This window comes from Haliotis cracherodii, unplaced genomic scaffold (assembly GCF_022045235.1).
Source record: "Haliotis cracherodii isolate W230 unplaced genomic scaffold, xgHalCrac1.p SCAF_6, whole genome shotgun sequence".
Taxonomy (NCBI): Eukaryota; Metazoa; Mollusca; class Gastropoda; order Lepetellida; family Haliotidae; genus Haliotis; species Haliotis cracherodii.
Genome location: NW_027266319.1, coordinates 33,061,503 through 33,086,153, shown reverse-complemented (window position 1 = coordinate 33,086,153; position 24,651 = coordinate 33,061,503). Strand labels below are relative to the sequence as shown.

The 24,651-nt window shown below is 37.9% G+C and overlaps 2 protein-coding genes across 2 annotated transcripts in view; one reads left to right on the top strand and one right to left on the bottom strand.

Moving 5' to 3' along the window:
* Positions 1–9,171, bottom strand: part of LOC139445175 (FMRFamide-activated amiloride-sensitive sodium channel-like) — a 315,161-nt gene extending 305,990 nt beyond the window's left edge. Inside the window, exon 1 of the mRNA XM_071226296.1 lies at positions 9,115–9,171. Within this exon, the coding sequence (XP_071082397.1) occupies positions 9,115–9,170 (56 nt within the window). The 5' untranslated portion in view covers position 9,171. The remainder of the gene's footprint in view (positions 1–9,114) is intronic.
* The window catches only part of LOC139445176 (integrator complex subunit 13-like), a 444,879-nt gene that overhangs the window by 351,917 nt on the left and 68,311 nt on the right, over positions 1–24,651 (top strand). The gene's annotated exons all lie outside the window — the stretch shown is intronic.

The following is a 24,651-nucleotide window of genomic DNA, read 5'->3' as shown; positions in this document are numbered from 1 at the left end:
TCCTTGAGCCCTGAGTCACCTGGCCACTGCCTGTTGTATAGCAATATGCCCTTAGGCATTCGTCGCTCATGACATCATTGTCAGGAAGTGATTCCAGAGATGCAAAGTATGCAAGTACCGGTCTTCATTGTGCATAGTTTACTGGGCCTGCCTGTTCTTCTCTGGTGTCTGCCCTGTTTGTCTGTTACATTGTAACAGCAACATGGGAGCAACCAAAAATACCAGCGATGTGGACATGGGTGGCTCCTATGTGTATCATACCCAGGACCCGGTTGTGCTGTTAAGTTGGCAGTTGTGGCATTACTGTGGTGGTTTTCATCAGTGTGAGTGTCTGACGTGCCATCAGTATCATTTATATACCCTTATAGCTAAAATGGATAGAGTTATCATTAAACCGCACGCATGTTATCAGAAATAAGCCGGCCACTGTAACTTGATAATGCCCTCATATTGTTTGACGACGGGCCATTATCACGCCCGTTGTTTGGTGACTTCATAGGGATAGGGATAGGTGACGTCACGTTCAATAATGACGTCATCAGGTTTGTTCTATGACGTTTCCATATTTCTAAAAGTGGGTCAGTGACATTTGTGTTGTTTGCACTAAATGTTTCAAAACCGATATTGTTGTTTATTTTTATTTGATAACAAATTCTACCCATTTTAGCTATAATAATGGTAACGCTATTTTTCAGGGCATTATCATTTGCAGAAGCCCTCGTTCTTTTCAACTGCTCTCCTTTGTCAGGCAGTTAATGGAAGACTTCGGGCTTCTGCAAATGATAATGCCCTGAAAAATAGCGTTATCCTTATATTATTGCCCTGTCGGCACAAGTTTTTAACTTTTTGACATCTTCTACAAAAAAACCATGGCTTGAACATGCCGACTCGTCTTGCATCAAAACACGGGCTGTGTACTCGCAGGCAGTTATCCACAGAGTATGCTAATCACTGTGTCGGATTAATTAGAGTGATTAATGATTGATTTCAGTACTTCATTGCAAATTAGGTGTTTCGGAGTCGGAGTGCAAGACTGTCGTATTCACACCGAGTCGGATAAAGCCGATTGTCGGATTAACAAGTGTCAGATTAACAAAACTTAACGATATCTGTATTGTGATACGTATTATACTATGTTTGGAGTGTTTACACCGATTTTTGATTGTGCATGCAGATCCTAGTTTCTATAATCTGAAGTAAATATTACAAAATCAAAGTCAGCATGGTTAGTGGCCTCTGCCATGAGAGAAAAACTATTTCCGCGTTTCCTCCCTTCAATTTTGAAGAGGGGCTGTCGGGTAGCCTAGTGGTTAAAGCGTTCTCTCGTCATGCCAAAAACCCGGGTTTGATTCCTCGATTGCTAAAAGCGGCGTAAAACCATACTCACTCACTCAATTTTGAAGAGAAACATCATTTGTGAGTGAATTTCTGTGTAGATTTTACAATGCTTGACACTTTTTAAACATAGTTTTTACCATGTATACCAGAACACAGAAAAAATATTTTGCAGTGCGTAAAAACATTTTCGCATGTATTGTAGTGTACGGGTATACCGGTAATACCGTGCGGACCTAGTGACCTTGTAGAGAAGTGGGACTGTGTCAGAACATTGAGTCGCCCGATATATACTACTCAAAAGAAGTTAAGGATCACCTGATTCTTTCAGATTACAATAGTTCATCTATCATGCCATGACAGATTAACATTACCAATATGAAAGAATCGGGTGATCCTTAACTTCTTTTGAGTAGTATATTTATCCTGCTGCCATCTTAAAGGATATGGATTAGCACACACAACAGAGATCAGACAAGTCGAACCACAAGACATAAAACACATACTGTATGAAATGTTAATTGACACTCTTAAATTAAATGTAAATGTGGCCGTATTCATGAATGGCCTGTTTGAACTCTTAATACCAGATAATGCATTGTGGGACGATGTAAGCGTGTGCTAATGATCTCCATCCATTTTCATCACTGCAATACACAGACATGAATGCACAAGTAACAGTCGTGAAATACTCTTTTATGTTTACCCATAAAGTATTTTAGTATAAAGTGAACAACTGTGGTCTGGCTTTGGGTTTCCATTACTGCTTCCAGTTCATTATATCAACTCACTCTTCCTTCTGATGTTTTCGATCGACTATTATATTAACCATTGCGTATCTGATGTGTTGTCCATGATAAGTGTTTACCGATGTGATATGTGTTGACTATTGTGATTTGTATTCTTAAGATATGAAATGATCCGGGTTAGAGTAGGTCTTCAGCAACCCATTCTTGTAAAAGGCGACTATGCTTGTTGTAGGAGACGACTAACGGGATCGGGTGGTCAGACTCTCTGACTTGGTTGATGCATCTTATCGTATCCCAATTAGGTGGATCAATGCCTATGATGTCAATCACTGGACTGTCTGGTCCAGACTTTATTACTAACAGATCGCCGTCATATAGCTGGAATATTTGCTGAGTGCAGCGTTAAACAGAAAACAAACAAACAAATTAAACAGTGGACGGAAACTCCTCCACTTTGTATTAACAAGGATAAAGTTCCGTAGGCTTTCGATAAAAACATGATAAAACATACAGATGGGAAGGAAATTAAGGTGTATCTAAGTTATAAAAATTTCAAAATGTTAGGTTACCAAATGGATCAGGGTATTTACTATTTCCAATATAGTTTACATGTGCAATGTTAATGTTTGTTTGTTTGTTTGTTTGTTTGTTTGTTTGTTTGTTCTTTAACGCCTCGCTCAGCTATATGACGGTGGTCTGTAAATAATCGAGTTCGAACCAGACAATTCAGTGATTGATATCATGGGCATCACCCCACACAATTTGGTTATGTTGACATGCATCAAACCAAGTCAGCGAGCCTGACCACCCGATCTCGTTAGTCACCTCTTACGACAAGCATAGTCACCTTTTACGACAAGCAAGGATTGCTGAAGACCTACTCTACCCCGGATCTACACGGGATCCATTGTCAATGTCCAGTGTGAGGTGGCCTTGTGGTTAAAGGGTTTGTTCATCATGCTCAAGGCCTGGGTTTGATTCCCCACATGGATACAATGGTTGAAGCCCAATTCTGGTGTCCCCTGCTCTGATATTGCTGGAATTTTTCTAAAAGCGACATCAAACCATACTCCCTCACTCACTCATGTAGCACAGGTTTAAGTATTGAGTTGAAAAGTACAAAACTTCTGTGTAGTTTGTTATGGCAATGAATAACTTGTGGTGGCTGTTTACAGCCCTGAGGTTAATATTCAACTGAGACAATGTTTCTGTAGTAATTTCAAGAATGTTAATAATCAAAACTTCATGAGTGTGTAATGATGGATAATTTTAATGTAAATTGAAAACAAATTAACAAATCCTGATTATAAAGACTGATCACTTTAAAACAAGTTTTAGATGTATTAATGGCTTTGGTCTAATGTTCTTCCCAACTCCTCAAGCAAAGCTGCTGGAGAAGAATCAATTGAAAATCATCCAGCAGTTTTGCCAGAAATTGAATTATTAACACCTTGAAGTAAAATGAAAATGTAAAATCTATTTCAGGGCAAATGACCCTTCCTTTCTCCATACAACATGTGATGTAATTGTGGATATCATTCATCATAGCCTACATCCCTGGACAAAAAGTGATTGAAAAAAACACAAGTTCCTTAATGGTTTTCTATGCACATTGATCAAGGGGATCTGTTCCCCATTTCTGCTGTTGATTCAGGGTACTTACATGTCAATTCCATATCGTGTCTTCGGTTTGCACCCCCGTAATCTCCATGCAAATCTAATCTACAAGCTTGTCTGATTCACAATCTGCATGTCCACAGAATGGTAGTTTGTGTCCTCGGAATTGGAAACAGTTCACAGACTTAGTGTACATCTGGCAATTGTCTATATGTATAATCACATTAAAGGCCCACATTTACCAGGATAAAGACATTATTGTAGCAAGTCGGAATTGTACAAATGATAATGGAGATTTCTTATTATTATGGAAAATGATTTTTTTGCTTTTAGTTTTAATTAACTAAATACTACATGACAAAGTGGACACAACGTATGGATAACAACTTCTTTATTTTACTGTCATGGTGACATTTCAATATAGATTCTTATACCGATTTTAAGTAAGGAAAATCGGGATAAGGATCTATTCCAAAATGTTGCTACTACAGTAAAATAAAGAAGTCTGTAAATTGTGTCAACATTGTCATCCGTCAACTTCTCAGAAATTCCTATAAAATGTACTCCTTAACTACAAGTATTTCAAAGTGAAGGAAGGCTCATGTGGAACATATCTTTTATAGAAATATATTAATATTGTGAATTAATTGAAAATATGTGAATATGAATCCAGGGTTGTACTGATGGATCCTCATCCTTATAGATGTGGAAATGTCCGAGTAAACATGTTCCCCCTGAACATTTGCCCTGGAGAAATTGATATACCGTATTCAACGTAATGAGCGCCCAGCTCTCATAAGCGCCCACGACGATATTTGCTAATATATTGGCTAGTTAACAATGCCAATTAGCACCCCTTCCGATTGATCAATCTACAAAAGACTTATTTATTCGCATATAATACGCACTCGTGTGTTATATGCACCCTTATTATGGGCAATTAGATTCTGGAAAAATATATCTGTCGTATATAAACATTTCCGGCTGTCTGCATAAACCATAAAATTTATCTTTCAACTCTGTTTTTTTTTTCACCAAAATAATATTCTAATAAGAGCCCCATATTTCTAATTTTGAGATCACCCTGGGCGCTTTTTTAGTCGATTACGGTACCAGGAGTATTGGTTCCTGTGGAACAATATTCCCAGGATGAGGGCTGTATTTCCTTCCCTCAGTCAATTTCTAGTCCAGAATATTTATACGCAAGATTAATTCATCGCTTACAAAAACACCATTCACCTGAAAACAAGGCCAGAGCAATTAAATCACTTTTTTAGTTATTTATTTACAGATCTGCCAGTCACATTTTAGTCCTTTTCAACAACAAAATAAAGTTGAAATTACCCTACCTGCTTAAAACAAACCCAATTTAATGACCAACCATTAGTATCCACTGATCAGACTAGGGCTAGAAGCGTCTTGATGTCAGTGACTGTAATATACCATAGTGCTGCACTGAAGATGTACTTATATAGATGTACTGTGTATCTTAAAAACTAAAACTAAAATAAAGAAATTTCAGAAAGTGTTATTCTTGGAACCATAATGGCTACAGATTAAATTCCAAATTTTAAACAAATGCCTTGGTGATTTCTACCGTTATTGTGTGAGACATTTACACGATATTACTCATCACTTCTCTTTAAAATTTTGACAAAAATCGCATCACAAGAGTACTGATCACGCAACAAACACTAACATTTTTGTGCAGATTGTGTAAGTGGTGGGTGCAGCCAGTATGGCAGGACATGCTAACCCTTTTCGAAAACTGGTCCTGTACAGTTATGAAATGATCCTGTACAGTTAAGTACTGGTCCTGTACAGTTAAGTGCTGGTCATGTACAGTTAAGTGCTGGTCATGTACAGTTAAGTGCTTGTCCTATACAGTTAAGTGCTGGTCCTCCACAGTTAAGTATTCATCCTATACAGTTAAGTGCTGGTCCTGTACAGTACTGTCATCCACAGTTAAGTGTTCATCCTATACAGTTAAGTGCTGGTCCTGTACAGTTAAGTACTGGTCCTCCACAGTTAAGTGTTCATCCTATACAGTTAGGTGCTGGTCCTGTACAGTACTGTCATCCACAGTTAAGTGTTCATCCTATACAGTTAAGTGCTGGTCCTGTACAGTACTGTCATCCACAATTAAGTGTTCATCCTATACAGTTAAGTGCTGGTCCTGCACAGTTAAGTACTGTCATCCACAGTTAAGTGTTCATCCTATACAGTTAAGTGCTGGTCCTGTACAGTACTGTCATCCACAGTTAAGTGTTCATCCTATACAGTTAAGTGCTGGTCCTGTACAGTACTGTCATCCACAGTTAAGTGTTCATCCTATACAGTTAAGTGTTCATCCTATACAGTTAAGTGCTGGTCCTGCACAGTTAAGTACTGTCATCCACAGTTAAGTGTTCATCCTATACAGTTAAGTGCTGGTCCTGTACAGTACTGTCATCCACAGTTAAGTGTTCATCCTATACAGTTAAGTGCTGGTCCTGCACAGTTAAGTACTGTCATCCACAGTTAAGTGTTCATCCTATACAGTTAAGTGCTGGTCCTGCACAGTTAAGTACTGGTCCTCCACAGTTAAGTATTCATCCTATACAGTTAAGTGCTGGTCCTGCACAGTTAAGTACTGGTCCTCCACAGTTAAGTGTTCATCCTATACAGTTAAGTGCTGGTCCTGTACAGTACTGTCATCCACAGTTAAGTGTTCATCCTATACAGTTAAGTGCTGGTCCTGTACAGTTAAGTACTGGTCCTCCACAGTTAAGTGTTCATCCTATACAGTTAAGTGCTGGTCCTGCACAGTTAAGTACTGTCATCCACAGTTAAGTGTTCATCCTATACAGTTAAGTGCTGGTCCTGTACAGTACTGTCATCCACAGTTAAGTGTTCATCCTATACAGTTAAGTGCTGGTCCTGTACAGTTAAGTATTGCAGTTGTATGCTGTTCTTAAATGTTGCAGTTGTACACGCGCTGACAGTTATGACTGTGTCTGTCTTGAAAAAATCAATTTTGAAAGAAATCAACAAATTACATCCTACTTACTCCTACCTGTTCATAGTCATGTGCACTGCTTGACAACTGTATAAGGATCTACACCAAATGTCACTATAAAAGTAAATTAAAGAAGTTTAAACATTATTTTCTTAATTAAGAAATGAAAATAAAGTAAATTAAAAAGGGATATGAATTATTGGTAGTTTATTCCTAAAATCAATAATTACTAGTAGCCCTGTCAGATGCTTTAAATACAAGGCATAAACATTGCAGCCGGGAACCAATACAAACTCTGTGACTTTCATTCAGTTTGAAATTGTATGAGCAATCAAGATCTTCTTCTGATTGTATTCAGCAATGCTTCCATTACATGTTCCAGCCTAGCATATTCAACTCCATGTTTAAGCCGATCGGTTCAGCAGGACTTTCAAGAAAAACATATATAGTCAGAGTCATACAATGGAATGCTTTTAGCAGCAATTTCTTATAATTATGGAAGTGTTTTTTGTCATTTTTATTTCAAGAAAAGTGCATTAAACATGCACATTCTTCCTTGAAAGTTCGGATCAACTTTTGCAATTGTCATTCTTGTGTTTTCAAGCAAGGCTGATGATACCTCATTTCCGAGGAGCTAAAGAATATAAATTATTCCTTTGGAAAATGGCAGTAGCATCATACTTGTCCATCTTTATAATGTGGAAGAAAGCCATTTGTGAAGACAATTCGAATTGTTTATGTGAGAGGACATGCATTGGAGATATTTCTCTTGCTAAAGAATGCATTAACGCCATCCTTTGATCTCACTGAAAATTCACTGAAACATAACAGAATTAATATTTGCGTAATAAATTCTATCAGAAGGAACATTTTAACATCTTAAGTTAAATGATAACTTTGTATGAACACTACAATATAGAGATCAGGTATGTGATTGATCAAACTAAACAGGAAGTTGTGGAAAACTTTGATCCCCATCATGACCGTTCATCCCCGTGCTGTGAGGAGGGGCAATCAAGTCCCTCCCTCATCATCAGCCTCAGATTGCAGTCACAGTTCTTAGAATCTTGTCGATATCTGTTCTTTCTTGAACATTATTTGGACTTTGTGAAATGTAACTTGAATAATTTGGTATCCACACATTGTCAAATGTGACAGAAACATTGCAGTACAGTCACATATCACTACAAAGAGTCACGTTCACAACATTAAAAAATTGATGTCGTAGTTCTTGCTTGAACATTGTTTGGACTTTGTGAAATGTAACTTGAATATTTCGGTATCCACACATTGTCAAATGTGACAGAAACATTGCAGTACAGTTACATATCAGTACAAAGAGTCACGTTTACAACATTAAAAAATTGATGTCGTAGTTCTTGCTTGAACATTGTTTGGACATTGTGAAATGTAACTTGAATATTTCGGTATCCACACATTGTCAAATGTGACAGAAACATTGCAGTACAGTCACATATCACTACAGAGAGTCACATTGACAACATTAAAAAATTAATGTCGTAGTTCTCAGAAACATTTCAATATCTGTTCTTGCTTGAACATTGTTTGGACTTTGTGAAATGTAACTTGAATATTTCGGTATCCACACATTGTCAAATGTGACAGAAACTTTGCAGTACAGTTACATATCACTACAGAGAGTCACATTGACAACATTGAAAAATTAATGTCGTAGTTCTCAGAAACATTTCAATATCTGTTCTTGCTTGAACATTGTTTGGACTTTGTGAAATGTAACTTGAATATTTCGGTATCCACACATTGTCAAATGTGACAGAAACATTGCAGAACAGTTACATATCAGTACAAAGAGTCACGTTTACAACATTAAAAAATTGATGTTGTAGTTCTTGCTTGAACATTGTTTGGACGTTGTAAAATGTAACTTGAACTTTTCAGTAATCAGATACCATCAAATACAACTGAAACGTTGTCACATTGAAACAGTCAAATTGCAGTACAGACAGTGAGTTACATTTACAACATTGTAAGATTGCAAATGAACTCATCTTTAAGAATGGTTTCAGAACCCTGATTCTGTGTTTCTTTTAGATTCAGATTGGATGTTCATTGTAATAGAACCTAATGGATCAAAAATAGGATTGACTTATTTCCACAGATAAAGTTCCAATAGTACAACCACTCCTTCTGCAATGACGATTCAAACAAACACAGAGGTAATTAAATTCAGCATGCACAATGTCAGGAGTTAAATGTCAGCACAAATTTCAAGTATTGAAATTTGATATTTGAAATTTGAGATCCCCTACCTGCAGTGACATTTCATACACAGAGGTAATAAAATTCAGCATACACAATATCAAGATTTAAATGTCAGCATAAATAAAAATATCAAGTGTCGAAATTTGATATTTGAAATTTGAAATCCCCTACCTGCTTGACGGAAGGTATCCATTACTGTACATTGTGTTGTTGTGCACTCTCCTCATGCTAAATCCTCTCTCTCCTTGTGTGTGGAGATTTAAGGGGGCACACCTCCCTCACGCCTATATAAGGGTCAGCACAGCATCCTCCAGAATCACAACTTTATCAAGAAATCAACAGGTGTAAGTTTTCCAGTTTCATCCTGTTTTGTTGTAAGTTTACCAAGTGTTTCGCTCTGGCTTCTATACCGTTCCTTATTCTCAGAGCAATGGGAAGAGGGCTATTCGAGAAAATCAATGAAATTCCGACATGATAATTATACTTTCCCCCCGGTGTGCCCGCTTGCTTATTGCCTCCCCTGATCACTGAGCTAACCCATCGCTGGTATTTAATGCCAAATTTTACTTTTCTTGCCTGTTTTTATGCATCAACCTTCATCAACCCAGGATTCTGTAAGGTACTAAGACATTGTGTGTGTGTGTGTGTGGTGTTACATTGTGTTGGTTCCCTTTGATAGGCGCGAGGGTTCCTGTTGATTTATATCTTTTCTAAATCTCGTCAGCCTTTCTTCAATGTTTCCGTTTCTAATGACTGGGCGCAACAGCGCAACATTTCACAATGATGATGGTGATGGTGAAGGGCAATTTGTTGTGTGTTTAAAGCGTTTCTGTTGAAAACAGGTTTTGTTTGATTAAAGATGGCATGTTTTGCATGCTGGGATGACTTTTGTTGCCCTCTTGTAGTCAGCGGCTGCCATTCTCTACTGACATGTTCTCTCACTCTCTCGTGTCTGAATTATGTAAGTGTTCGTGGTAGCTTCACATTGTGTCCAAGGTGGCACGAAGACCAGCTTCAGCAGCAACATCGTCTTGTAGTGAATGTACATGAAACCATGACTGTATAATAGATGGGAGAAACATCTAAGTTAAATGTCTGAACAGGCTGTAGAGGTATGTGATTTAGCTGGTATTTTTTTTTAAACAGGTAATGTTTGATCAGTCGGTGTAAGTGTTCGAGAAAATGATTCATGATGTTATGAATTTTCATTGTCAGCAGTCTTCAGGTAGTTAGTTGTGATTCAAGGTACAGTTGGAAGCTATGAAGTACTTGCCGTGTGTTGGATCACCATGGGCAGGTGGGTGTTTGTAGCTCATGAACAGGTGTTGGGGAATACAAACTGACCTCAGAAGGATTGTTTGTACATCACTGGTGTGTTGCTGGTGTGTATCTCGATCTGACGTTTCACTGCTATCAATTTTCGGGATAGCCATGCAGAAATTAAGTCATTTAATGTTAGGAATAAATTTGAGTTTTGGATTTTCTCATTTTAGAATGAAATGTCTGCGTGTTCATTTTCTTATAGTTTCTCGGGGATACTGAGATATGTCATACTATGATGTTATGCCATTACTTATTGAACTGTGTAAGTGTTTTTTTTGTTTGGTTGTTTTTTAATGTCGCACTCAGCAATATTCCAGCTACATGACAGCGGTTTTGTACATATTCAAGTCTGGATCAGACAATCCAGTGATTGACATCACGAGCATAGATCTACACAAAAGAGATACAATGACATGCATCAACCAAGTCAGTGAGTCTGACCTCGGGATTCCCGCTAGTCGCCTTTTCCGTCAAGCGTGGGTTGCTGAAAACCTACTCTACCCGGGATATTTAATAAACTTGTAATGAAGCTGCCCATGTTTTATATCCAGGCAGTAACAAATACTATTTGCAAGAACAAAATGTCCAAGCAATCATTCACATTCAGACCCCACCCTGGATACTCACAATTCTTATCAAAATTTGAGTAGTATATATATATATATATATATATATATATATATATAAAATACAAAAGTTCAAAGATGAGCTGTATAATTATATATATTATATAACTGTGACGGTCTTAAGATTGCACATGCGTCATTCATGGAGCATAAAATTGTCAGTTTGTGAAAGAAATATGCTCCAATACGATGCACATCTCAACAGCTTATGTCTGTATCTGTGTTTGAATTTCAGCCAGTTCGAGATCATTATGATGGAAAAGGTATGCGATATTGAGAGAATATAACCTTCATATGACATGATGACTTTGTTATCGACCCGTGAAGATGCAGGTTCACTAAGAATAGGTCTTCAGCAACCCATTCTTGTTGTAAAAGGCGACTATGCTTGTCGTAAGAGGCGACTAATGGGATAGGGTGACAGGCTCGCTGACTTGATTGATGCATGTCATCGTATCCCATGATGTCAATCACTGGATTGTCTGGTCCAAACTTGAATATTTACAGGCTGCCATCATATAGCTGGAATATTGCGGAGTTAAGCAACAAACAAACAAACTTTGCTATGAGTGCGTGAGTGTGTGTATGTCGTTAGGGGAAGTATAGCGGCTGTACGACAGTGGCCTGTAAATAATCAAGTCCGGACATGTCAAACCAGTGGCTGATATCATGAGCATGGATCCACCCCATCGGTTTACAGTCAAATCACAGAACCTGATCCCAACAAAAGTGAAATCATGAGGCTCTGTTCTCACTTGCCTGTGTAAATTAGTGAATGCCTTGCCATAAGGGGAGAATGTGCTTGTCATAAGAGGCGACTAATGGGATCAGGTAGTCTGGCTTGCCGACTTAGTTGATGCATGGCATCGTATATCAATTGTGTGGATCGATGCTCATGATGTCAATCACTTGATTGTCTGGTCCAGACTGGATTATTTACAGATCTATAGCCGCGTGCAGTTTTAAACAACAAACAAACAAATACTAAAGATAAACAAAAGATGTAAGGGAGTGACGTCCCTTTGTACAACTTCCAGTTGTATTCATTCAGGGTGCAGCATCCGGACTCATGTATGTTGATCTAGCCTTGGACTTTAGATAGAATTATGACACACTTGTCTAAGTGACATAGGTTTCTAGGTTTGTAAGCACCATACCCGTGCTCGTGGGTTTCACCGAAGTGGTATATAAGCATCTAACACTTCAGGCTTTTCTCTCATAAATAGCATAGATAGCGTCATCTTTCATGTTGACGAGAGGCATGTCATATCTAGTAACTTCCTGGATTGTCTACCATAAATTTTCTGGAATTATTTATATAACCAGATTTTTTATGGTGATTGAAATCATAGGTTGAAAGCAAAATGTGCGTTTCCATGAAATTTGAATACAAGGCACATGCTCTACAGAACTTTAGCAACTGAGATATGTCGACATAGTAAGCTTAAGCTGATGGTTAATTACTCAACATGAAGGGGAATTCATCTCTCTTATCAGTTTGCATGGTACAGAGTCTGTCTTCAGTAAGACTTTCTATGCACAGACCCAAATAAGACATAATATTGTTTCTCAAGATTTCCAATTCTGGAGTATAGATGAGTTGAAGATACATAAACGTTCTCTACCATTTAATATGCAGGGCATTAATTGCTAACTGAGTCGAGTATGTTGTTTTTTCTATAAAGATGGATCGCACACATTTGTGTGTCAATATGTTTATATATTTGAAAATGACACCGTACATAATGTATTTTATCATATAATGGGTAGATTTCTCGGCAGGATAAAGCCAACGGATAAAAACTATATCCGTTGGGGTCATATGCGGATAGAGATGCAAATATCAAAGGTCGATCAAGTAGGGACTACTTTCACTGTTTATAAACAAACATGGCGTCGCCCTCGTCATTTGGCGATCGAGTCAGAATTAACCATCGGGAATCTGGATAAACTACAGGGATTATTGCTATCATTATCAAAAGAACAGTCTAATATACTGAAATTCAGTGTCAAACTGTGACGTAGCTAAGGCATTTTATAAGTTTTGGCAACTTTGGAGAAATAAATTTCGACACAATTTTAAAATGACACTGTACATAATGTATTTATTCTTACGAGTGTCCTGTACTAACACTTCCCATCTCCATCAGCCAGGTCCTGTGTATTTTAAATTGTCATAGCTAAAATGGATAGAATGCCCTCGGTCATTTCAACTGCCCTCCTACGTCGGGCAGTTAATGGAATACCTCAGGCTTCTGCAAATGATAATGCCCTGAAAAATAACATTACCATTATGGTAATTGCTTCATCATAAGGTATTAAGTGTAAGAGTCCTTTTTGTCCTTCAAGAAATGTCCGGGGTGGTCGGGTAGCCTAGTGGTTAAAGCGTTCCCCTGTCACGATGAAGACCCGAGTTCGATGCCTGACATGGGTACAATGTGTGAAGCCCATTTCTGGTGTCCCCCGCCATGATATTGCTGGAATATTGCTAAAAGCAGCGTAAAACCATACTCACTCACACTCACACTAGAAATGACCAAGTTTAAAGTTACGGAAAATATAGGTTTGAAAATTATCATTTATCAGATAATATTGACATGGCAAACAACTATCATGTTTTCTGTATTAGTATGGGACTTCTTATACGATACAACAAACATCACTAAACACTCATAAATTTGCCTTTTTGATACATTTTACTTTTACAGATTTATTTGCTGTTGTTATAAATGCGAAACAAGTTTTGAAATGAACCCAAAAAATTCTTATTTGTTATGTCATACATCTAACTACTTTTGTCATGATTTATAAAGTTCCTAATTTCATAAATGTTACCTATCATGTGTTACCAGACTGTTACCTTATTACCTAGTGATGTTAGAGAATATTTGATAACGAAAACTCAGTCAGTAATGTGTTGATGCCAACTCTCATTGATTTAGTCCTTCATTTATTCAATATAAGTAAAAGCCAATGTCCATTCCCATGCTTGGCTAATCCAATCTTTCATTTTACTTTCTCCATGGTCTGGTTGGGTTATGTCAAAACAGGATAGGTGATTAAGTACCGTATTCAACAGAATAAGTGCCCCGCTCTAATAAGAACCCACGGCAATATTTGCAAATATATTGGCTAGTGAACAATCCCAATGAGCACCCCTTCCGATTGATCAATGTACACAAGACTTATTCGTTCGTATATAATACGCACTCATTTGTTATATGCACCCTTTATTATGGACAATTAAATTCTGGAAAAATATATATGCTGTATATAATACGCACAGACTTTTGTTTTGTATCATTTCAGGCTGTCAGCATAAACCACGAAATTTACGATCTTTCAACTCTGTTTTCTTTTTACCAAAATTTTTTCTAATAAGAGCCCCCTATTTCTAATTTTGAGAGCACCCTGGGCGCTTATTACATCGAATACGGTAATAATGTTACTTTCTTGTTTGATTGGAATTAAAGTAATGGGTTGGTTGGTTTGTTGTTTAACGCCGCACTCGGCAATATTCCAGCTATGTGACAGTGGTCAGTTAATAATCGAGTCTGGACCAGACAATCCAGTGATTGATATCCTGAGCATCGATCCACACAATTTTGTTCAATAATAGATTTTAAAATGAGTGAGTGAGTGAGTATGGTTTTACGCCGCTTTTAGCAATATTCCAGCAATATCACAGCGGGGAACACCAGAAATGGGCTTCACACATTGTACCCATATCGGGAATCGATGTCGATGAGCGAATGCTTTAACCACAAGGCTACCTGACTGCCCCAGATTTTAAAATGAGTTTGGCCACTTTGCTTAACTTTGTAAATGAATGGAGATATAATTGAATAATTTTGTGGCAGTTCTGTAAATGGTTCACAAGGATGCTATCTCATGAGGAGTGATTTGGGTTCAGACTGCTTTCCATTAATCACATTGATTATGATATCAATAGTGTTTTTATCCTTTGTAATATGTTGTGTGAAGCACAAGAATTGACATCCATTGACATATGCTGACATGACTTCAGATCGAGTCATGTTAACGTTTCATATTATATAGCCGTTATATAAATTACAGAGGAATCTGCTTAATTGAATGTCAGGAAACTGAAAAAAACATTAACTTATCCATTATTTTGATGCTGTGAACGTGACAAGATTCACTGATGTGGTATTCCCCCTGACTCAATCGGTCCTTCCTCGGATTGATCTGACATTTTGTCAAAATAACTGGTAAACAATGATTTTATTCACTCATATTTTATGGTGAAATACAACAGTTTGTCTATGTGCGATTTCTGTTTAGTCTCCCAATCTCATATTATTTTTTTCATATTTCCAATCTCTATTTCAATAAAAAACACAATGACTTGATCAAAGGTGGCCTTCTGCTTTGTAGTGGAGTGTCTGTTGTTTTAGTGCAAATTGATGAGTTGATCTCTGTGGCATGGCACTAAAGTCTAATTAGTGTCAAAGATGGAGAAACTTGGTGTTGTGTATGTTTGTCACAGTGGTGGACCTGGTTGGCAAGCATATGCTTTGCTAACATATTGTTTACGTAATAATTTATATTTTTTAAATCTTTTAAAAAAAAATAATGGACGGTAGGGTAGCCTGGTGGTTAAAGCGTTCGCTCATCACGCCGAAGACCTTGGTTCGATTCCTGACATGGGTACAATGTGTGCAGCCACATGGGATATGGGATATTGCTGGAATATTGGTAAAAATGGCGTAAAACCATACTCACTTATTAATTATTGTTTAACTTTCTTGTATTTCAGCTGATATGTTTTGTTTGTTCGTTTGTTGTTTAATGCCAAACCCAGCAATATTCCAGCTCTATGACAGGAGTCATATTCCAGTCTTGACCAGACAATTCAGTGATTGACATCATGAGCATCGATCGACATGGGAAGTTTGTTCCAAATGAGTCCTTGTTTGCAAGACCCATGAAGAGCCAGGATAGAATAGGTCTTTAGCAACCCATGCTTGTGGAAAAAGGCGACCATGCTTGTCGTAAGAGGCAACTAACGGGATCAGGTGGTCAGGCTTGCTGACTTGGTTCATGCATGTCATCAATCCCAATGGCGTGGATCGAGGTTCATGATGTCAATATATATTTATACTCAATGTACAAACTTACCATTATTTTCTATAAAATCACGGAGAGACATAAGTATGTTGTAGTTTACATCTCTTGTTAACTTTCTGTTACCATACAATGCTGTTTTCCGATCAAAACCCTGTATATAGTAGTACATAGTGCTTCTAATGTTACAATAAGTGGGACAAGTTACGAGGGCGGCCCTCTCCTCTAAGGAGTGCAATTTGCTGTTCAGAGTTGTTTCCCTTAGGCATGGCAGGATCCTTTGACTGTGGGTTCAAATCCATTTTTGCCATGATGATCTTTCCGTGTCTGTCGGTGGCATACCCATGTTGTCTCAGACCTGCTTCACTTCAGGCTATCTCCCACAAGCTGAAACAACATCATATACTGTTATACTGTTCAAAGTGGCATTAAGCCAAACTCTCACTCACTCACTTGCTCACTCTTTCACTCACTCACTCACTCACTCACTCGCTCCTTACTCACTCTTTCACTCACTCACTCGCTCCTCACTCACTCACTCACTCACTCGCTCCTCACTCACTCACTCTCTCACCAATAATGTTCTAAATTCAGACGATTGTGGAAGTTGTTGGGGAGCTATTAAAGCAAGTTAACAATGTTTATTAGCTCAGATGAATTTATTTAAGGGAGGTAACTCTGTCTATTTTCTTATATGAAGTTTGTAATCTCCCACAAGCTGAAACAACATCATATACTGTAATACTGTTCAAAGTGGCATTAAGCCAAACTCTCACTCGCTCACTCACTCACTCACTCCTCATTCACTCTTTCACTCACTCACTCACTCACTCGCTCCTCACTCACTCACTCACTCCTCATTCACTCTTTCACTCACTCACTCGCTCACTCACTCCTCATTCACTCTTTCACTCGCTCCTCACTCTTTCACTCACTCACTCACTCTCTCACCAATAATGTTCTAAATTCAGACGATTGTGGGAGTTGTTGGGGAGCTATTAAAGCAAGTTGGCAATGTTTATTCGCTCAGATGAATTTATTTAAGGGAGGTAACTCTGTCTATTTTCTTATATGAAGTTTGTAATGTTTTCAAGTAAGGTTTATTTTGGATAAGATAGTAAAGTATATGAACAGTCTATTTTCATTTTATCAGTATTATTTATGGTATAGCTCCCCACTCACTCACTCACTCACTCACTCACTCACTCACTCACTCATTGACTCACTTAATGTTTCGGCAGTAACATTAATAGACAAGGTGACACATCGTCAAATCTAAGAGTAATGGAAAAGTAGGCTTATGAAAAGAACAACTCTTAAAAAATTAATGGTGTCACCCCCTGACCTCACTCACTCACTCACTCACTCACTCACTCACTCACTCACTCACTCACTCACTCAACCACCCACCCACCCACCCACCCACCCACCCACCCACCCACCCACCCACTCACTCACTCACTCACTCACTCACTCACTCACTCACTCACTCACTCACTCACTCACCCACCCACCCACCCACCCACCCACCCACCCACCCACTCACTCACCCAGCTCTTCTCAGCTCAGCTCAGTTCCACTCCACTTTTTAAGAAATAACCAAAGACAAGCTGTATCTGACAAAGTCATTTCGCCAAGACATCATTTGCGAGTAGACACACATCAGTATTCATTAATGTGATCTTGGGGTTCAAGGCCAGTTGATGCTATTACTGGCAGTCCATGCATGTCAATTTGCATGTTCTGGACTATCAAGAGATGGCCTTTGTCGTGAATGGTGTCACAGATGGGTGGGAAATCAGGCTATCAAGATGCAACGTTCTGTTTTAGAGCCCTTCTGAATCAGGAAAGTGTTTTCCAAAGTGGAAGTGCATGCCCACTGAATGTGTTAGCTTTTAAATGGCATCAAACATGAATATAAATAGATGCATGTAGGGATGTTTGCAAGCTGGACCCTGATATGTGACGTCCCAGATGGGGCAGTGGGTGGCTGGATAGTTAAAGCAGTGTAAAAAAATATAAATATCAATGTTATTTTTTATTAATAATATGCTCAATTATATAGGGCCCTTGAAGATGCGGGGTAGAATAGGTCTTCAGAAACATTTGCATTTGCTGTAAATGCGACTATGCTTTTGTCGTAAGAAGCGACTAACGGCATCAGGTGGTCAGGCTCACTGACTTGGTTGATGCATGTCATCATATACCAATTGCGTAGATCGATGTTCATGATGTCAGTCACTGGTTTGTCTGGTCCAGACTCGATTATATACAGACCACCATCATATAGTTGGAATATTGCTGAATGAGGCATTAAAGAACAAGAAACAAACTAACAAACAAGCAAAGGTAGCAGACTCTAGTCTCTGAAAAGAAAATATTTTACTGGAAAAAAAACAGTAGTTGAATTATCAAGTCCTTGCCTCCTTGAAGACACATGTTCCACTACCAACATAGGTAATGTGTAAAAGCCAATGGCCATTCCCATGCTTGAATCAGATCTTAGTACTTGCTACCACTAGACAAAGATCTGAGGACATCCCGTTACGGGTCACGTCAGAACGACCTTTGACTGATCAATGAAATTACTAACAAGAAGTAGACATTAGCTAATCAGAAAGCAGCTTTCTCAAGCTTTACAACACTAGTTTCAAACTGGTGACTTCCATTTCAGACTATGCTTGAAAAATATGTTGACAAAGTTCTCAATTAAAAAATTGAAAACTGAACAAAGGAACATTCTGGAATGTCTATTATATGGTCGTGATTGTATGGCAGACAGATTGACGATGATTTGGACGGAATCAGAAAACACATTCTGACTGTCACTTTCCTGATCTGGTAAGCAATGCTTACTGATTGGTCGGAAGAAAGGTCTTTCCGACATGACTGTAGTGGTGTTGTCCTCAGATTTTTGTTTAGCCTCACTGAGAACTAATGTCTGATTGGATTCATGTAGAAATATGTTAGAAGTATTGGTATGCATGTAACAGTTTGGGGAAGGAGGTCGAGGATGCTTTTCCAGTTTTTCCAAAAGTTTTCTTTTGTCTTGTTCATTTTTTTCTTGTTTTTTTCTTTTCTGGCATACAAGAACAAATATAGTCCCATTGTACAATTGATTATTCCTATTAAGTAAGGCTATGTTCATATCGATAGATGATAGAAAGTACAATAAGAGTAAAAACAATAGATAATAGAGATATGTGTGTACACTTTGTAAATGCACTTCTAGAGAAAAGTCAGTGCATCTATACAATTGTTCTTTAGTTTTTTCCTAAAGTTTTTGTGAGTTATTCCTTTTATTTTTCATGAAATCAACAATGGCTGTGAAGCAACACAGTTTGGTTCCAAAATATTGATTCAAAAAAATATTTTAACACAATCAAAATCAAAACATTAAAGCATTCACACAGCTTAACAATCTAATGAGACGTGATTGATTTCAAAATTTATTTGCTAGAACTCTTGTTTGCTTCATGAGAATTAACTTTAATCTTGTTTACCAAGCGAACTGCTTTGAGTTGGTAGCTCTTGTGATATTTGTGATGTTTGACACGCCACCACAATAATGAAATTGTACTGCAAAGGATTCACCGCTTCCAATCATGCCTGTTTGAGAGCAACATGCAATGTCTTTGATATCAGGTTCGGGGGTCAACTTTCAGTGTAATTCCAGCTCTTGTAATTGACAATTTAAATTGGAAAATATTCCAAAGCTCTTGAAAGTTATGATCTTTAAAGCCCAAACCAAATTCCAGCATGACAGTTTCAGTCATATCGCCATTTTCCTGATGGTTTATCCCACGCTCCTTTATATTTGTAACTGTGACTTGTGACGATCCGGGTAGAATAGTCGTAAGCAACCCATGCTTGTATCATGGTACAACATTTATACTAAGTTATCTTATAATAATTAGATCTACATCAAGTGCTTTTATGAGTTATCATGGTGTAATATTTATACATCATTTCATATAATTATTACTTGCTAAACTATAATTATTACTTGCTAAACTATAATTATATGAAATGATGTATAAATATTACACCATGATAACTCATAAAAGCACTTGATGTAGATCTAATTATTATAAGATAACTTAGTATAAATGTTGTACCATGCCCATAAAAGGCGACTCTGCTTGTCGTAAGAGGCGACTTACGTGATCGGGTGGTCAGACTCGCTGACTTTGTTGATGCATGTCATTGTATACCAAATGGTGGATCGATGCTCATGATGTCAATCACTGGATTGTCTAGTCCTGACTTGATTATTTACAGACCGCTGTCATGTAGCTCGAATATTGCTGAGTGGGGCGTTAAACAACAAACAAACAAAACTGTTCAGTGTATATGTTACAGTCAGTGTCTTGAATCAGGCAATATGTACGACTGAAATAGCAGTCAATATACATAGTGCCTGATTATAGCCATTGCCTGTAACATGTATATGCTCACGTACACTCTTTGTATCACTTGCATGGTAAAGGTGTTAGAATTTACACCAAAACCACCATGTGGTGAGGATGTATACCTTTACTTTTCTACAGCGTAGGTTTACTACTTCATTCAACACTGGGAAGGTACGTAAGTCCGGTATCATTCAACGTATCATTTCATTTCTCTGTGATTTTAATCGTAGTATTTTTGTTGATTTTAACTCTTTGGCTAATCTTTCTGATCATCGCCAGTGGCCAGAGGGATGGTGTAAATCCTGCTGGGGTACCATGTAGGTAGCAGAAGTACCATAAGTCCCCATGGTCCCTAGTATGGTGGCCTCACTTTGGTTGCTGGCGATCTACAGCCCGTTTTTTATATTGTGTCGTCTGTTATAATCTGATTATTTTATTATTCTATAACTAGTTTTACAATTATAATCTGTGATATTTTGCTAGTTGTTGTACTGTCCTTCGACGACAGGTCTTAATATATTATATAAATACATAACTTGCTCAAGTCACGATATGGCTGAAATAATGTCGCTGTGACTTTAAATATTTACTCACTCACTCACTTCATTCAACAAAGCATAACTGACACATAATGTTCTGGGGCGTTGGTTGGTTTAAGCATTGGCCTGTCACTCACTCACTCACTCACTCACTCACTCACTCACTATTAATGTTCTAAATTCAAAAGATTGTGGAGTTGTTGGGGACTTAAGGGAGTTAACAATGTTTATTAGCTGATATGAAGTTATTTAAGGGAGGTAACTCTGTCTATTTTCTTATATGTAATGTTTTCAAGTAAGGTTTATTTTGAACATGATAGTAAAGTAAATGAATAGTATTTTTTCATTTTGTTACCTTTATCAGTATTATTTATAGTAGAGTATCACTCACTCACTCACTCACTCACTCACGCTATTACCTGAAACCAGTTGATCCAGTTTCCGATGGATGCACGGTCACCCATCCACCTACACTCCAGGCCATTGTCATTACCATATAGGTTCTTCAGATTCCTGGCTGTACACAGGACCTCATGCAGCCACAAACTTATATATATCCTAATTTTGAAACAAATGCCATGAAACCGAACGCATAATTGACACCTCTTCAACTAATTGACTTCACACACAGTACAGACTGCCACTCTTTCATCTCTTCAAATTGACCAATTTGTTGAACAACCAGGATTCAATGTGGCACATTATGAAAATATTCCATTTTAACTCGACGAAGATTAAACTAGTGACTGTTGAATGATTGTTCGTAGGCTGATAACAGTATTATGCTTCCCCAAGGTGTGTTTTCTAGGTCAAGGTCAGTTCGGAGACCATTCTGACTGTTTCCACATGTCCTAACTGCGTTAATCAATGTCAAGGCTAATGAAACCAGATGTCGAGGCAAATGAGTTTGGTTTCATGTTGGCATGGTGCTGTGTTCACTGCGCAGAGTTGCATCCCTTGTTGCAGTGCCAGCAACTGCGGTAGATTCAAGGTCAATTTTACCCTGATTAGGATCCTAGGTTTGCTCATACTCTAGGATGTAAATGTCTTTAGTCTTTGCTCATAGGATAGTTGGGGTGTATTCTTACATTTTGTAGGGCGGTCGGGTAGCCTAGTGGTTAAAGCGTTCGCTCATCACGTCAAAGACCCCGGTTCGATTCCCGACGTGGGTACAATGCGTGAAGCCCATTTCTGGTGTCACTCGCCCTGATATTGCTGGAATATTGCTAAAAGGGGTGTAAAACCATACTCACTCACATTTCGTTATTTTTTTATTTTGATAAATGTTTAGCTAATCTGACTGAAAGTCATGTGAGATTATGTCAAGTCACGTTGTCCATCTGCAGTTATCTTTTGCATTTTTTGACTGCTTCTTTGACTGGTCCCAGCTATGGTGAAATAGCTGAAATTCTGATCTGATTTTAAACAAGGCCGCCACAGAGGCCATATTTGAAATGTCATTTTTGGCCATAACGTAATAACATAATTGGATATGCAGCAAGTAAGTGATGTTAGGAATAACATCTGAAATCTTTTTTGGCATAGTTTTATTTTTGATCCAATAACAACCTTTAACTTTCATTTATGCCGCGTTTTTCTAGTATTACTGTATTTTCCTGTTGCGCTGAAACCATTTTCTAATAATCCAAGTTATATTGTCACACAATTTCAATCCTATAATAAACAGTTTGTAAACCATTAATGGCTATCAATAGGTCATCTTTTTCTCAAAATGTATTCAAATTTGGTATAAAAATAGTAACTACAAGGGCACAATATGCATGTTCCCATTTTTAAATATTATGAATTTTGACCTTGATTAAACCTTTACAGCATAACTGTTAGTGTCACGGAAATGAAATGATTTCGTGGCAATAAAATTCAAAGTAAGTGCAAATTGGAAAACCATATCTTGACCAGACAAATAGCTTCATTGCTATCATGTTTCATCAAATTGCATGCATACATTGGGGAACAAGAACAAAAAGTAGGTTTTTGCATGTGGTTGCCATGGAAACCAAACTGGACCCCAAACATAAACTGTTGGAGCAACACTGGGAGAGGCTGTGGGTAGGATGGTCAAGTCACAGTTTCACCATCCTACACCTTTTTATATAGGTTATAAATAGTGAAACAAGTTCAAGCAGGCCCCAACTGTCCATGGACAGCAGGCCAGCATGTTTTTCACTTTGACTCCTTTGTTTGTTACCCCTTGGCTGATCAAAGCCAAAAAGGCCTTTGTTTGGCCACTGAGCCATTCAAGGAGAAGTTTCTTTCTTGTGTGGGGTAACTTTAGAGTTACATAGGACCCTGTGACCCCAGTGACCTGACCTTGACCTTTGCAGTTGAAAGACCTTTGAACTTGCACCATGCTCTTATCCATCTTCTACTCTAGCTGATGAAGTTCAATTTGGCATGTAGGTTCCTTTTGTGAAGACATATGTTGATCAAATTGATGTCATTTAATCATTTTATTTTTTAATATTTAAAAAATCTGATTGTACTAAACTGTTTAAAAATCTTGTTCTTATGAAACACTGGGCACTGGACTTAAACTTTGTGTGAATGTGACAACCATAAGAAGATTGAAGTTTGTTAGAGGCATCAGTATTTGCACTCAACATCATTGGCCTAAACACTGTTGCAGAAATTATGTTTTGTGTGTTTCCCATAACCCCTAGCACCAATTTATCTAACTTCACCATAGATGTCTCTTTTTGTGTTATTGGATGCAGCTGAGTTGTTTATCCTTAAATATTGTAAATCATGAAATTAATTAACAAAATGTGAGTGTCCCTTGTTGCATTATTAAAGTTACACACTATTACTGAAACATGTGAACATATCCTTGTAGGATTGACAATGTGTGAACTGAGGAAAAAACTCACTCTATATAATCAAAGTGAAAGCATTTGTCTTATTGGCTGATTTTAGTTTCAGCACGACAGGACTTTGCAATACAGCTATTGTAACAGAGGAGGTTTGGTTTCTGTTTGATGTTCAGTTTCAATTTAATATATTGATACAATGGGCAGCTACAACAGCTCCCACAGACAGGTCGCTCAGTGTTTGACTACTAAAACTGTTTCTTTTTTTATCTTCATTATACAACCTGATATACACAACCATTCATTGACTGGGTTTGTTGATAGCAAGAATTTAATCATCATCCAGATCAACATTGTGCAGTCGCCCTGGATGGAGTTGTCAAAAATCAGGAGAACCAGTAGCCATACTTAATGTGATATTGTAGTTTATCATCAAAAATGTTAGCCAGGTCTGATTTTATATGGTAGTTATTCAGCGGTAGCCAACCCTGGTGGGATATGGTAGTTATTCATCAGTAGACAGCCCTGATGGGATATGGTAGTTATTCATCAGTAGCCAGACTTGATGGGATATGTTGGTTATTCATCAATAGCCAGCTCTAAAGGGATATGGTGGCTATTCATCAGTAGCCAGCCTTGATGGGATATGGTAGTTATTTTATTCATCAGTAGCCAGCCCTAAAAGGATATGGTGGTTATTCATCAGTAGCCAACCCTGATGGGATATGGTAGTTATTCATCAGTAGACAGCCCTGATTGGATATGGTAGTTATTCATCAGTAGCCAGACCTGATGGGATATGTTTGTTATTCATCAATAGCGAGCTCGAAAGGGATATGGTGGCTATTCATCAGTAGCCAGCCCTGATGGGATATGGTGGTTATTCATCAGT